The sequence below is a fragment of the Thunnus albacares genome, chromosome 14, assembly GCF_914725855.1.
Source record: "Thunnus albacares chromosome 14, fThuAlb1.1, whole genome shotgun sequence".
Classification (NCBI taxonomy): Eukaryota; Metazoa; Chordata; class Actinopteri; order Scombriformes; family Scombridae; genus Thunnus; species Thunnus albacares.
In genome coordinates, this window is record NC_058119.1 from 13,156,867 (window position 1) to 13,173,280 (window position 16,414).

Sequence of the window (16,414 nt, forward strand, 5' to 3'; positions counted from 1 at the left end):
TCATTTTTGCACAATATACTACATGTATGCATTAGTTTCCTGACTAAATCTACTTTTTTCCAGTCACTGGAGTCCCAACTTTCCCGACTGGCTGTTGCTCTGACAGCAGATTTGGAGAAAGCCAAACAGCTCGTAAACTCTGCTGATGAGAACATTCCCATACAAATCCACCAAGATCTGGCTTCAACATATCTGGAGTTGGAGCCAAATTTTACTGCTGTTTCCCAAATGTGTGCAGAAAGGAATCACTCCCTGCTTCAAGCAATGGAAACAGAAAAGGTCAGTGTTTATAGCTTGTAATTAAAATACAATGATGTGACAGCTGCATCAGCATAATTAAATGTTTTTGATGTGATTGTAGGTACATTTGGAATCAACATACCAGAAGCATCTCAGTGATCTTGATGAACTAGCAGGCCTCATGCAAAATAACTCTGAAATGTGGGACGTGGATGTGAACACATGTGATGTTGAGACATTGAAACATTTGATTCAGCGAAACAAGGTACCCTAAAATTAAAAAAAGTTAAAAAAAATATTCAGTATCTACAGTTACGGAAACATACTTACAGTACTTTTCCTATATTTTCTTGTTCTTGTTCCAGGACATGGAGAACCAGCTGCTTAAAGAGGCCAGGCTCAAGTTAGAGGATGTCACATTTGATATCCAGTGTTTCATTTCTGAGCACGCTCAGTTCCTGAGTCCAGCTCAGAGCAGCTACCTCCTCAAGTACCTCAGTACCACTCAGCGAGCATTCAGGGACCAGACAGAGAGACTTGTTACCCAGAGATGCACCTTAGATGTCCTACTGGACACCAGAGAGAAGGAAAACCAGGAGAAGGTCTGCCTACGGATATGCCATAAAATATCACAGATGCTTTCCTGATAAAACAACAGTGTTGATAGTGAATTTTTATAGTGTGTGTAGGTAGGTTGTGTAAGCTATGTTGTACAAATTATAACATACAGAAACAGACTTAAAAGTAGATTAGCCCACACACTACCTACAACAACCTAATAGTTATTGAGCATATTATGGCAAAATGCTATATTGTGAGAGTCAACAACAAAAACATTTAATACAGGCAAGTACACCGTATAATTTATTTGGATTTACATTACTTGGAACACATATTTTTACTTTGGAATAAGACATCTGAACCTCAAGCATCAGAAAAATGAATGAATGACTAGACGAGTAGTTTCACTGCAAAAATAGAGTTTAATATGTACAAATATTGAAATTCTCTGTTGTTTTTATGTGAATTTAAGGAATATTCAACTGTATGCAGCATTTTTACCCCAATATTTCAGTGTGTTATGTTCAGTATATTCTATTCGAATTTATGGATTCCTTTCCCAGTAACAGCATTGCATGCTCGATCACTGCTGCAGACTAACCTTTGTGCTGGTTGTGTTCTACAGGCCTCAAGACACCAGTGAAAATTTAACAATGGACAAATGCACCTTCTCTGTTGGAACACTTTCACACACAACAAATGCACTAACGCACTATACATAATGTCCCCCTGTCCTTATTACCATCATAAGACCAAAGTGGTGAATGGCTAGCATGTTTACAGCATACCGGATTTTTACGCTATTGTTATGTCAAAGGAAATGTATCCTAAAAGAGAATTTGCATGTTACCTATTTGAGCTTGCTTGTTTTTCTATGTCCATGTTCCCAAATGTTCACTGAACTTTTCAGATTTTAGGAATAACCCTGAGGTTTGGAGGTTTGTTTCATGTGTGTTTTATTGAATGTAAATGTGAATGTGCTGTAAAGTAATAGTATTAACTTGGTGTTGTTTATTCTTTCTGTCAGTCTTTATTGGAGAGACACAAGGAGTTTACAGAGAAGTTGGAGGAAGTGTGTGATAATCTCACTCTGACAGAGAACCGTCTGATTGGTCATCAGCAACAGGCTGACAATGCAGAGTGCGTCACAGACCTGCAGCAGTACCAGCAGGAGCATCAGGTTTGTCAGACTAGTTTTCTTGGCTTTATCAGACAAACAGTATGTGTCCAATCAGATTTGTATCAATTAAAATCTGTTTTATTCCATGACCCCGCTGTTCCTCCCTATTTATTGCTGTCTGATCTCCAGGCTCTGCAAAAAGACGTATTGACAAACGCCAGTGCCTTGAATGAGGTCATCACCAGTACTAAAAAGTTTCTGGAAGAAAATCGGAGCAAGCTGACGCCAGATCAAGTTGCCAGCATCGAGAGTAAGTTGGAAGAGGCGAAAAGCAAAGCCAAGCTCATCAACCAGCGAGCTGAGGAGTCCAGGAAAGACTTGGAGAAGGTTGTGACCACAGCCATAAAACAGGAGAGTGAAAAGGTTAGAGTTCAGATCACCTCCATATGTTTCTGGAGAAGCTATGAAATGCATCAAAATTGAAATTATTAGTTGCAATGCAAAACTTAATTTCAGCACATTCTATTAATTTTGTTTGGTATTCATCTTTGTTTTTATGTGTGGTCTGTTCAGGCAGCAGCTGTTGAGCGGCTTGAAGAAAGCAAAAACAAAATTGAAGATCTCCTGGACTGGATATCCAACATAGGGAATGAAAACGAGACTGGTCTTGATCAAACTGACCGTATAAGCAAAGAGAATGGAAACCTGCCAGAGGAAAAATCAGCCAAGGGACTGATAGAGGATGACGATGCCAATGGAAACGCTTTACAGACCACTGAAAGTGATTTTGGAAGGGAGACCGACGGGAAGAACGACGCCTCCCTAGACCTGGATAAACAGTATGACAGAGTCAAGGTATAGTTTGCTGCAAAAATGTTCAACAGTATTTTATACTTTCATGTAGGATCTTTGGGGTCTCTTTTCTCCACATTGCATTAGTTGAGGCAGATCATCGTGCTAAACTCTAAGGTTTTAAGACACAAGGAGTAATGAGGTTTGCAGAAATATTTAAAGTACAAATAAAATGATCTGTGTAAAGAATAGTGCCAACAACTATAAAAGCTCCAATGTCAAAAAAGTCAAATGGTCAATGGTTAATTTGATCTTGTTATATGGAAAATGTTCAGTTTAGATTTGACTAAAATTAAAAATGACATTTATGAGATTACTTTTGGCATGAAACATGTCATTATGTGCACATTTTCTAAACACATAAATTCTGTGTCAGTGAATAGATGGATTATCTTGTAAAATGTGTCACGTATGTCAAAACAAAGATAAGAATATAATACTAACAGTATCAATCAAATTTAAGATTAGAGTTTAAAGAAACAGAAAGGGGGAAATCTTAAAGCTAATCCTTGTTTAAATACTTGCAGAACAGTATCTAAAGCCAATAAAGAGAAAAAGTAAGAAATAGCAAAGAGAAAATGAGCATAAGTAATGTTTAAATGTTTAAAAAATTGCCATTGCTATTGATATTGTGCCCTCTACTCTTTATTTTTCCCACAGGCTTATCATCAGAAGATTCTCTCCCAGCAGGAGGATCTGATCATGGCCACCCAGTCAGCCCAGGCTCTGCTGGACAAGCAAGCCAATGTGCTCTCTCCAGAGGAGAAGGATAAACTGCAGAAGAATATCCAAGAATTGAAGGGGCGCTATGAAGCCTCTCTGACGCAGGCTGAACAGCAGATGAAGCAGGTTCAGTGTGTCCAGGAGGAGCTGAAGAAGTTCCAGGATGATTGTGAGGAGTTTGAGGGCTGGTTAAAACAGGCGGAGGGAGAGATGGAGGAGCTGGGGGCTCCTGCAGCCTCCCTCAATATTCTCAGTGATAAACTCCAGCGACAAAAGAGCTTCTCAGAGGATGTGATCTCTCACAAAGGGGACCTTCGCTTCATCACCATTTCAGGTCAGAAGGTACTGGATGTGGCTAAAGCCTGTGGATTGGCCGACCCTGCGGCTAAAAATGCCCCTCTGCATGTGGATACCTCAGGAACCTGCTCTGCTGTCAAGGATAAATTGGACTCAGCAGCCAGTCGATACAAAACACTGCACTCACAGGTATTAAATCTGTCCCTGAGCAGACACAGGTTGCAATGACTTATTCTGTCCACTAGGTGGAAGCATTTGTCTTCATAGAAAAGCTGTGTAATGCCACACAATAGTATTACACTATCTTCTGTAAGCATTGTGAAAATGTCAGAGAAAGTGACGTGTGCATCTTCTGATTCTATTTTTTTTTCATCTGTTGAGCCTGTGCTGTTAATTATCTGGTTTCTGTGTTTCACACAGTATAATTTCTCTTTTTAATTGTTTCAGTGCAATCAGCTTGGCAACAACCTCAAAGATGTGGTAGACAAGTACAAGAAGTATGAAGACTCCAGTGCTAGTCTTTTGAAGTGGCTCAACAGCTCTGAGGAGGAGGCCAGAAAGCAGCAATCAGAGGCCATCGCAGCTGACCCACAAACACTGCAGAAACAGCTGGAGGAGACCAAGGCAAGAAACACTGCAAGCCAGGCTTGGTTTAAGCATAGTCTAGTATCAAAACCAACCTCAGAATTTTGTTTAAAAAAGCTCAAAGTCTTTTTTTATCTTGGTGTCTTGGCCTCTTAATTCTTGACGCCGACATGGAGTCATATGAAAATGCCCCTTTGATCATTCTTCCCATGTAATGCATAACATATTGATGAAAATTAATTTTTACAGTTAAAGTTCAAAAAGTCCGGTATAGCCTGAGCCAGTGAGACTAACAATGAATTTGTCTGTTAACCTTCATCAACTCTGCGAACTATCATGGATGTTTGGTCCTAATTTTGAAAAGAAAGTGAAGAAAAAAAGCTTCATGCAGCACTTGGAGCATTGCCTGAGTTACAACAAGGTTGTGCCTCAATAGACCTGCCTTACCATATACAGTGTTTCCACTGACTTAAGTACAACATAGTTATTTTTAGCTCTTGTGTTCCAAATTCAAACCCACATGTGAATAGTTTAACCCTGGTTATTTGTAGCTTACGTACTCCTACAAGAGGATAAGAAACAAGGCTGACAGAACTGTCTCTGTCAGAGCTTTTGGCTGCAGCGAGCTGAACATTTCTCTTTAGGGAGGAAGTGACTTACAGCATAGATATGCCAAGATAAGAGGCGCCTGTGAGCCAACCAAGGAACACTGTACTTTTGGCTTTGGTTACAAATCATTGCATAAATCCTAATCTCTTCTATGAGTATAGCAGTAAGGGAAGACTGGTACATACTTAATTATATCTATGGAATGACCCAATATTACATCCAGACAGTCTTGCACATCATCAATTCTTTGTTTTTATCTTCTCTTCACCACACTGGTAGAATGACAGCATGTACAGTTCAGTATATGTAGAGAGAGGACATGTATGTGTTTGTATACAGGCACTCAGAAGGTAGAGCAGGTTGTCCACTTATCACATGGTTGGTGGTTCGATCCCCGGCACCTTCTGTCCACATGTTGAAATGTTCTTGGGCAGCACACTGAACACCAAATTCCTTCCAATGGTCAGACCAGCTACCATTGGTGTGTGTGTGTGTGTGTGTGTGTGTGTGTGTGTGTGTGTGTGTGAATGGGTGAATATAAAATAAGTTCAGTCTATTTCTATTTTCTGACTTACACTTACTTATTGATCCACAGACTTTACAAGGTCAGATGACAGGACACCAGACTGCTGTTGACACGCTTTGTAAAACAGCTGAGTCTTTGATAACATCTGAAGGAGACCTGTTGAGCAACCCAGATGAGATCCAGGAGACAGTAGGTGAGAGAAAAAACGAACCAGGGTCGAGGTTCTGTGCTGTTTACTCATATTTTCGGATTTAAATTATGTGTCCTCACTGACACTCAAATAATGGGATTAGAATTTAGGCCTTTAAATATGCTAAATATGCTAGATGTTGGGCATTGAAATTCATGTGAAATGTTTTGACATGTTGAAATACACTTTTACTACACTTAAAATGAATTAATTGAAAGTTCAGCCTGAAATTTCTAAACTTCACAGTCCCGAAAAATAGATAGAAGCAACGAAAAGATATCAACATAGTAGTGTCCATCATTCCTTTTCTAAAATTTACAAAAAGTTATTTAAAGTGAAATATGGCTGTTGGATTTCTTATTTGTGTTCCCCCTTTTTTTTGGTTTACATTTTTCAAAGCTTTTATTGTACCAGAACTGTGGGACTGCAGTCCTTTGCCAGAAGTGTAGCCTTAACAAACTGATAAACTCATAAATGCAGAATAAATTTCTGCTTTGGTTTGAAATGTTTACTTGACTTGTCTTAAGCAACTAGAGAGTTTTAAACATAACCTGATTTGTTTCCATGCATCGCAGATGACATAGTGGAGCGGTATGACAACGTGTCCAAGTCTGTAAGTGATCGAAATGAGAAACTGCAGATCACCCTGACACGCTCCATGAGTGTCCAGGATGGTTTGGATGAGATGATGGGATGGATGGAGGGAGTGGAGGCCAGTGTGAAAGAGAAAGGACAAATACTCCTAGACTCTGCATCCATTGGAGATATTCTCAGCAAAGAAGCAGTGAGTGTTCATTCTAATAACTATACTCTCCATGATACGCTGTTAATGGTTAGTTTTGCTTCTTACCAACCTTTTGCTCACTCTGTTTAGCCATTAAATCTTTGCTGTTGTCCATCTTGTGTTTTTTAAGGCCTTAGAGCAGGACATAGCAAGTCGCCAGAGCAGCATTTCAGCCATGAAGGCCAAAGTGAAGAAGTTTGTGGAGACAGCAGATCCCTCTGCTGCAGCACTTCTCCAATCTAAGATGGATGCTCTCTCACAGCGCTTCTCTGATGCCTGTGACAAGCATAAGCAAAAAGTATCCCAACTGGAGCAGCTGAAGGAGAAGGTGGAAGAGTTTGAGAATGTCGCCGATAAAGTTCAGCAGTTTGTTGTGAAGCGTTCACAAGATCTACATGAGACAGACGGGCCAGGGAAAACATTCAATGAACTGTCTCAACTAATGGAGGTAAGTATACTACTAGTGCTATTTACTACCATAAATGTACATCTTGGTGTCTTTCAGTAATATTTTTTAGTGTTTTTAAAGGACCATTGTGTAGGATTTAGTGGCATCTAGTGGTGAGGTTGCAGATTGCAACAAACTGAATACGCCACCCCTCATACCCTCCCTTTCAAGCATGTAGGAAAACCTATGGTGGCTGCAAAACCCACAAAAAACATGACAGGCCCTGTCTGGAGCCAGTATTTGGTTTGTCCATTCTGGGCTACTGTAGAAACATTGTGGTGCAACATGGCGGGCTCCGTGGAAGAGGACCCGATCCCTATGTAGATATAAAGGGCTCATTTTAAGGTAACAAAAACACAACAATCCTTATTTTCAGGTGATTATGCACTAGTTAAAAAATACTTTGAATATTATATTCCATTTCTGCCAATTGATCCCCCTACATCTTATACACTGGTCCTTTAAATCAAAAACATAATTTTAGAGTGCAAAGAATGACAGACTGTTATGATTGTGATTTAGAACACTAAAGCTGAGATGGCTGAACATGCCAGTGATTTGGAGAAGCTGCAGACTTTGTCCAAGGAGCTGTCTGATTTAAGCCCTGATGGGAATGAAGCCCAGATTCAGAGCAAGATGGACAATCTTTTGAATATTTTTACCACCTTCAAAGACACTGTCAAAGAAAAGTAAGTTGGGACTTTCTGTAGGTAGGAAAAAGATTTCTTAATTTACAAAAAATCTGTCAATATGATGTTGGCAATGTACAGATGTATTCGTGATATTCTTGTTTACTGCAGGGAAGAGGAGGTATCAGCCTGCCAGGACCAGCTGGGTGAGTTCAGGTCTGCAGCCAATGCCCTCACCAAGTGGCTGGAGGAGACCACTGAGAAAGTACCTGTGATTCAGCCAAGTAGCAGTGAGAAAAGTCTGGAGAAGGACCTGCAGATAGTCACTGTGAGTCATCAGATAAATAGAAAGTCTGTATGTAGACAGTGTTATTCCCATACATGTTTTATCTAACTGCACTTAAAGTGTTGGAACAGAAGCCACTGATATTTTACATCTGACACTGCAGTTTGGAGCTTAAGTGTTTTGCAATAGATAGATGTAAATGTGTTTTAATAGCTCACAGCCCATCCTCCCCAAACTCCCTGACATCTCATCATGCTTTCTCTGCCAACTAATGAAAGATGAATGGAAAGTGTTTCCACAGGACAGATCAGGGAGTCCAAGACTACAATGTCCAGTGGAGACACATTTTTCTTCATAGGATCTTACTGAAAAGATCACAGAAATAGGAAGATCCTAAAATGTAAAAATCACTCTGAAAGCGAAAATGAATAGAATTCATTAATTTCTTTACGTATCCCATCTCTCAAATAACATTTCAGACACATGTTATGAATGCTAGCTGTCATATATCCTACAATATGTATAATTTATCTGACTGAGTCTTCTTTCATCAGGGATTATTAGAAGAATGGACATCCAAAGGCCCTGCTGTCCAAGACCTGAACAGTAAAGGGTCATCACTATGCAGCCTCATCACTTTCCTCACATCCCCTGCCAAAACAAAGACCCCTAACAAGTCAGGTAAACACTTAACCGTATACGTCTGAATCATTCAAAGGAATGGGAAGCATGGTGTTTGGGTGCACTTCAGAGTATTGTATAATCACTAACCGTTAGAGATCATGGAAAGATCTTGTGCCAACAATCCCAGACAGTCTGCCTGTCCTTTACACAAGCTTTGTCTTATGTCTTTGCATCAGCTCTTACTAATGGTGGTGGTCCAGCGAGCCATTCCTACCTAACCAATAAAGGTAATTAAGTGTGTGTGGATGCTGCTGTGTAAACACACTGTTTGCGGTCTGCTGTGTCATTACTATTGTTGGTTTTCAAAACACTGCTATGTGGCTCTATGCCAGACAAATAGCAACTTTTGAAAATAATTTTAACAGTATGTTCAGATTTTGAGCAACAAAGAGAGAGATTTCAGTGTTGTGTGTGAGTGTAAGTTCAGTTTATTTGTACATTTTTATTAATGCTCAAAGTAGGCGATTAAGCATCAACCAAACTGAACAGAAACTTTTCTCAAAATTTAAAGGCTCTAAGTTCCTTTCAAACACACAGGGGGACATATGATAAGATGATATGGGAAGTATACGCCACTGAATTCATCATTTTAATGTGTTTGGTTATATTTTCCTCACTCATATTCTGAACATATTGTACCATAAGGCTACTATATTAATAATGCCATATTGTGAGCATACTGTAACCTCATAATGACATTGCAACTATAAAAACAGAAGAGACTTGATAAAATATGTTTTGATGTCCTCAGAGCTGATGGTAATTCAGCAGAACATGTCATTCGTCAATGAGGGATACACAAGCCTGGGGGAAACGCTGAAGAATCGAGCAGCAGAGTTGAGTAGTTCAGTGGAAGAGGTGAAAGGGGCCCAAAAGGAAGTTGATGACATGAAGACATGGCTGAAGGACATGAAAAAGACAGCAGCGTCCTGGAACAATGCCACTACAGAGAAAGATTCTGTGAAAACACAGCTTGAACAGCAGAAGGTACAAAAGTGTTGCTGTCACTCACCAAATGGGCTGTTCTAAAACTGCACAAAACTACCACTGTAAATGAGATAGTCATGACATTCAAGTTTGAAAATCACAGGATTCAGCATTCATAATTTGTTTCCTTCTTTCAGGCCTTTGAAGATGACATGAAGCAAAAGCAAGAGCAGCTCCAGAAGCTGAGAGAGAAGCTCCTCAACTTGATTGAGGCTCATCCAAACTCCCCAGAGGCAGCAAAATGGAAGCAGATGCTGGCAGAAATAGGTATGCACCAAGGTGCTGTTTCCAGATGGCCCTGGGTAATTTATGTCACTGAAAACTGTCAGAAGTATGTTAAATGGCTCTGATCTCATTACTGCACTGGCCTTTGAATAAAGGCTTTTACAAAATGGCATAAACCAACTATTTTACTGATGTTGTTCTAGTAATCTACCTACCACACACACGCATGTAAACAGAGTATGAGTCTGTCACAGTACCTGCACTCTGCTACTCCAGTTAATTTAACACATTCATAGTGCCAAGTCCCGCGCAGTTGGTGGTTTTCAGCAGAACAGTGGGACAGTGGATAGAAAGGTGCTGACTAATGCAAACTGGTGTGATTTGATCTCCTGCTTAGATGCTGCTTGGGCAGATATCAGTGGCTCTGTCGAGGAGAGGAAGCAGCACCTGGAGCAGTCCAACAAAAACCTGGACATCTTCCAAACCACTGAGCTGCAGCTTGGCCAGTGGCTCTCAGAGAAAGAGCTGATGATGAGTGTCCTTGGACCCCTCTCGATAGACCCAAACATGCTTAAAATGCAGAAGCAACAAGTTCAAGTAAGCATGATGTTGGGAAAAAATTGAAGTGTGCTGCTTTCTTTAGGAGATGTATTTCCTCTGGTTTTGTAATGAAATGTTCATCTTGACTGATTTCTTCCCTCCAGATCCTCCAGAACGAATTCAAGAGCCGAAAACCTCAATATGAGCAACTTGATGAAGCTGCCTCTGCCATCCTAAGCTCCTCAGGCAACCAGGACCCCTCAGACGGGAAGCTCGTGAGAGAGCAGCTCACTGCTGTCACTCAGAAGTGGCAAGGCCTTACAGGGCAGCTAGACCAGCGAGACAGCCTCATTGACCAGGCCATGGTGAAGACAGGGCAGTTTCAGGAGTTACTGAGGAGTCTCAGCCAGACCGCCACTCAGCTGGAGAATCAACTCACCAACCATCAGGCCCATAGTACCCAGCCCGACGCTGTGAAGAAACAGTTGGAGGATGTCCAGAACATCTCAGCTCAGCTGAGAGAGGAGAGGAAGAAGCTGAAGGAGGCTGAGACCATCAATGCAGAACTCACAGCAATGGTGACTGAGGACTATCTCAAAGCAGACTTAGCCAGACAGCTGGAGAGTGTCAGCAAGCCTTTCAAACAGCTGGAAGAGAAAGCAGGTTTGTCTTTTAATTTAACTTAATAATGTAAGGTTGTAATGTTTGGAAAGAAGGAACCATTCTGTTTGTGTTGAATCATTGTGGAACATATTTATTCTATGACAACAGCTTCCCATCTGGCTAAATTGCAGTAGAGTATCAAGACTGAAATATAAACTCTGTTCAAAATTCTGTTCTATGTTTGATGAAGGGTCAAGATTTTTACAACAATTCTTTATTTGGCATCTAGAAATGCTGTTTTGAGACTAAATTACATCAGAAATGTAGAATGATTTAAAAAGTCATCTGCATCCATTTTCCCGCCTACCTTTAGGCTCCACTTTTAACATAATTAATGTTGCAGCATTTAACTCACTAACAATTTTTTTTTCTAATATTGTAGCAAAACAGATCGAGCAGCTGAGCTCCACCTTTGCCAGCTCTCAGCAGTTCCATCAGACCTCCAAAGACTTCCAGTCATGGCTGGGTGAGAAGCTCCAGGACCAGTCTAAGCCTCAATCCATCTCTGCCAAAGTGGAGACCCTACAACAGGCTGTGGAGGAGCACAGTAAACTCCAGAAGGCTCTTAATGAACATGAGGAGGCTTATAACACAATCATTGGGGAAGGGGAGACACTTCTGCAGAACACTGACGGTGCAGAAAAGTTGGCACTACAGGGGCAGCTCAATACCCTCTCATCTAACTGGCAGGAGGTGAAGAAGAACTCGGTGGAACAGGCTGACAAACTTCAGACTGCTCTGCAGAGATCTCAGAAGTATCAGGAGCATGCAGAGAAGCTCAACACTTGGATTCAGGAGTGTGAAGCCAGCGAGGGCCGAGTCAAACTCACTGTTGATCCCGTTGCCGTGGAGAGCTCCATTTCTCAGGTGAAAGCTCTTCAGAAGGATGTTGACAAGCACAGAGGGATGATGGAACAGCTCAACACAGCTGCAGATAGCCTTCTGGACGTGGCCAATACAGACACTGAAGCTATAAAAGAGGAGAAGGATATCATTGGCAAAAGAGTGGATAATGTAGTGGAGGGTCTGCAGAACAAAAGGGAATCACTGGAGAAGATCTCACATACAATTAAGGAATTTAATGATGCCTACAAAGAGGCAAAGGGTCAGCTAGAGGGAGCGAAAAAGCAAGTGGATGCTTATGAATCACAGGGAGTGCAGGCACACAGCAATAAGAACTTAACCAACATGAAAGCCCAACATAAGAGTTTAGAGGGAGTGCAGAACCAAGTAGAACACTTGAAAAGTTTAGCTAAGGACCTTGTAGTAGATGTTCCAGATGCTGATGGAGTGACAGACCTCTTACTGCAAGCTGACAGCATAGAAAAAGACTACAGCACGCTCAACAATAAACTAGAGAAGACATGCCAAGTCCTGGAGGGTAAACTGCAGGGTATCGGGCAGTTTCAAAACAACATTCGTGAGATGTTCAGCAGATTCACAGACCTGGATGACGAGTTGGACAGCATGGCTCCAGTGGATCTCGACTTGGCTGTTCTTAAGGAGCAGCAGGACAGCATTGAGAGCTTTGTTACAAAGTTGCAAGAGCTGATGGCCAACACGGCCAACGCCGGGGACAGCTGTAAGAAGATGCTAGAGACAGAATCCTCACCGGACCTGCTAGGCCTGAAGAGAGATCTGGATACTCTAAGTAAGCAGTGTGGCAAACTGATGGACAGAGCTAAAGGCAGGGAGACACAGGTGCAGAGCACTCTCACCAAACTAGAAGAGCTGTACGGTAAACTTCACCAAGTGGAAGATAAACTTTGCAGAGCTGTGGAAAAGGAGGCGTCCCAAGAGGCGGTCGGCATGGAGACAGACATCATCAATCAACAGCTGGAGTCCTTTAAGGTAACTTTTATCTTGTTTTATAGGCACAAATACAGAACTTCAGATAACTTTATTTTCATTCCTCAGATTAAACAGTGAGAAGTGATTAAGATGAATGATTGAGTGTATGTGAAATCACTGTAGCAGACACTGTCCAGTAGTCCTAAGTTGTTGGCTTGCTCCATGTGATATTTGCACTGTTTTGTGATCTTAGGGGATCAGTTTGCATTGCTACAGTGGTGAACTTGATGCTATTGTTCCAAAGGGACTGTGTACATCTTCATACAGCAAGTCTTGTTTCATTTGTCTGCTACATGAACCTGTGATCATGAGCTGTACTGGTGCTGTCGTCCCAAAACATTATTGTGTACATCACTTTGGTACAATTTTAGTGTATAATAATCCTCAGGGCTTGAATTTATTTAACCCTCAGGGCTTAAACTTACACAGTTCCACAGTGTAGCTACAGCATGTATTGTATCTGTGGCAATAGGGTGCGTATTTGATATTTGTCATTTGTCCCAGGCTAGTGTGTAGAGTAACATTCACTGTGCTACCTTTGTGTTAGCTGTTTTTGCCTGAACTATATTTTTGTACATATAACAGCTATGTGACACTGCTATCCCTTTTTTAACTGGCCCAATGGTAACACTACTTGAAGTTAGCATTTGTAAGCATCGCACAAACGTTTATTAAAAGGTTGATAGAACAATATAATGTAGTTATAAGCCGATATAAGGACATTTTAAATGTAAATTCATGTACAGTATTTGTCAACAATTATAGTTCCTCCTATGAGGGCATATTTCATATTATTACAACTGGATTTTACAGTATTTTCAGTCATTAAGGAGTTACACCAGCCTCCACTTATGAGTGACCACAGGAAGAGGTATAGATGTCCATAAATACAGAAACGAATGCTTATATCTGCTAGCAACTACATTATAGTGTGTGTAAACTATTAATTAAACATTTGCATGCTGCTCATAAATGCTAAATTGTGAAACATTACCGACAAAACATTACCAGATTTAAGATAATTAGCAGATGATTGTAGTTAGGATAGTAGAAATCTCAGATATTTGTTGAATATTTCTTTATAGTAATACCTTCTTTGGCAAAACATGCACAGATACAATAATTAACACTTTTCACTATTTAATTTGTTCACATACAGTACAGCATAGCAAAGTTGAAACAAATGGATAAAATAAGATAATAAATGGTGCAACATGCACATAAATTTGATCTTTAAGTAACATCTTTTTCAGTGCAAACATTGTCACCAGTGGATTAAATGCCTCCCTTGCTGGTCACTATGGCAATAACAGAGAAATGCGTCTTTTATTGTTACTATGAATTATCTAAAAGCTTTATATATCCTAGGTTCATATAAAATCTCTAAAATGTTTCCAAAATTTCACAAATTTACAAATAATTTCCACAAAACCTTGCAGTGGAGCAGAGATTACCAGCAGGCTCTATACTGAACACACTTGCTACAAACATGGCAATCCTCTAGGGACTGCCGGTTCATTCGGGGCATCTGGTGTTAACAAAAGAGCTGTGGCCCATATGCAGTGATGGTGCAAGAGGGAAGGACCGTCACAGCCAGGTGGTTGCCAGCAGGGCGTCGCTTGATTCAATGCTCCCAATGATGGAGCTGGGCCTGTATCCTGATGTCTTAACATTAACATTTGGGCACTTTTGAACCTTCACAGCCTGGAATTATCTCTAACTCTATGCTTAGAGTTGGTCTGTGTTAATTTGGCTTTTCTGACTCAGACACCAATCAGTGAAGTGATGGTTAGTGAGCTTTCAAATGGCCTCAAACCCTGCAGTATTTGGTAAATTATGGCTTTTTCTAAGATGAAGTCAGGTCATTCTAAATGCAGTGTAAGAAGGATGTGAATGTTGTACACACTGCATTATTTAGCCTACCATTTCGTTTTCATTCGTTCATGGTGATTATATATCATTGAACAAGCAAAATGCAGTCTGATGGTTTAAATAAACAACTATAGCTGCTGTGTAAAACTGCCTTTATGGCTTCTTTGTGCATTTTTGAAAATGTTGTAGACACTAGTAGTACATTTTATTGCCCATAATTGATTGATAATAATCCCAAGAGCTGTTACTCCTTTATTGTATTACAAATATATTGGCTAAATATGCAGATTTCATACAGATAATCACATATGCGGTACTATAGACATACTGAACAGCTTCCTAATTGTCCTAATGGTCCATTGTCAATTCATCTGCCTCTCTATATAGTCTATAAAATCGTAGAGGTCTTTATTGGTATCAGCGAGGGATAAAACAAGAGGTAACCATTAGCAAGATTTACAGACAGATGCAAAATATTTTAAAAGCCTCCTGTGGAGTTTTTCAAAAGAGGATTAACCTATATTCAGAGGTGAAATTCTGAAACACTTCTTCACAATAAAACAATGTAAACAGATGTGTATAAGCAATCGACACAGATCTGTCTAGAGATGTAGGTCAAGGGATTTTTTTTTTTTCCAATTAAGGGGGTGCTGCACTCATGTGAACCTCAACTCAAACCTTCAGTTGAGTTACATGGATTAATATATCCGGGGTGGCAGGAGTAGGGGGTGTTAGTATTTTGTGTGGAGTTTAGTCTAAAGGCCCTGCAGGATAACTATTAAAGAAGTGATTGATTCAAATTGTTGCTGAGCAGCGTTGTCATGGTGCATGTTTTTACCCCCTCTTTGTCTTGTCACCATTCCGGGTTGAGAGGGCATGTATGGCCTCAGCTGCTAGTGGAAAATCCCCTTTGTATTAATGCGTACCAATACTTCATCAAGGGAGGGATAGTCAAAAACAGCAAGTCCGTGTTGGAACTCGTGTTGTTTCTTTATTTAGTTGCAGCAGTTTTAACGCCAAGAAAACATTACATGATTGTGTCATACTTGACTGTAGGTAAGTGGGCTTTATTGGCAGCCGGTGAGAAAGAAATAAACAGAGAAAGACAAGCGCTTGGGTTTGTCTCTTTCATGTGCTGTTACCATTTTAGGTCAAGTTTTGAAAGAGACACGCCTGACTTCGTGTGTTTACTCTTGTTTTTCACATGAGATTGGTGGAAGCTTTACTGAAGAAGTAAGTCCTGGTGCATGTATATCTTTACGTGTACCCTAAAGGACAGATCAGTGACTCAACACCACTGGGGGTTGGCGTGGGTGTCTTTTCTCACTGTTCAGACATTACATCAGTGCCTCTTGAAAGTCAAAATGGAATTTCTACCTTCTGAATCATACTGTAGCTAACATGCTTGATGGTAAAAAAGTGTCACTTGGACCACGTAGTATTGCTCACTCACTGCCACATAACAAGAATACGCTCTTCTTAAAGTGAAACATGAAACTCCTGTGAGCTGGTTGCTATACAGGTGAAGGAGTTCACATTGTTTTGCTCATAGGCGATTATGTTGAGTTTTCAATTCATCAAAGGTTTTTAGCCTTTGTGTTCGATGTAGGCTTACATCTTAACTGTTAAAGCAATCTTCAAATGAACCTTAATACCAGGAGACCAAACAATACTTTGGACACTCCCACACTACATTTATGGCAGTGACATAAAACATCCAATAACTAGCAGTTGAATGCTGT

General features: G+C 40.5%; 1 protein-coding gene across 8 annotated transcripts in view; it reads left to right on the forward strand.

The window, feature by feature from the left end:
- The window catches only part of dst (dystonin), a 107,996-nt gene that overhangs the window by 59,378 nt on the left and 32,204 nt on the right, over positions 1 to 16,414 (forward strand). For 7 of the 8 annotated variants that reach the window (XM_044372404.1, XM_044372406.1, XM_044372405.1 and 4 more), the window contains 20 exons: positions 64 to 279; positions 362 to 505; positions 606 to 842; positions 1,829 to 1,981; positions 2,111 to 2,344; positions 2,495 to 2,776; positions 3,434 to 3,982; positions 4,241 to 4,417; positions 5,583 to 5,706; positions 6,279 to 6,487; positions 6,618 to 6,935; positions 7,458 to 7,624; positions 7,736 to 7,892; positions 8,405 to 8,531; positions 8,711 to 8,761; positions 9,286 to 9,521; positions 9,659 to 9,788; positions 10,144 to 10,343; positions 10,451 to 10,949; positions 11,332 to 12,800. In XM_044372404.1, coding sequence (XP_044228339.1) covers positions 64 to 279; positions 362 to 505; positions 606 to 842; positions 1,829 to 1,981; positions 2,111 to 2,344; positions 2,495 to 2,776; positions 3,434 to 3,982; positions 4,241 to 4,417; positions 5,583 to 5,706; positions 6,279 to 6,487; positions 6,618 to 6,935; positions 7,458 to 7,624; positions 7,736 to 7,892; positions 8,405 to 8,531; positions 8,711 to 8,761; positions 9,286 to 9,521; positions 9,659 to 9,788; positions 10,144 to 10,343; positions 10,451 to 10,949; positions 11,332 to 12,800 — 5,679 coding nt within the window. The remainder of the gene's footprint in view (positions 1 to 63; positions 280 to 361; positions 506 to 605; positions 843 to 1,828; positions 1,982 to 2,110; positions 2,345 to 2,494; positions 2,777 to 3,433; positions 3,983 to 4,240; positions 4,418 to 5,582; positions 5,707 to 6,278; positions 6,488 to 6,617; positions 6,936 to 7,457; positions 7,625 to 7,735; positions 7,893 to 8,404; positions 8,532 to 8,710; positions 8,762 to 9,285; positions 9,522 to 9,658; positions 9,789 to 10,143; positions 10,344 to 10,450; positions 10,950 to 11,331; positions 12,801 to 16,414) is intronic. The other variant, XM_044372407.1, reaches the window with a different exon arrangement.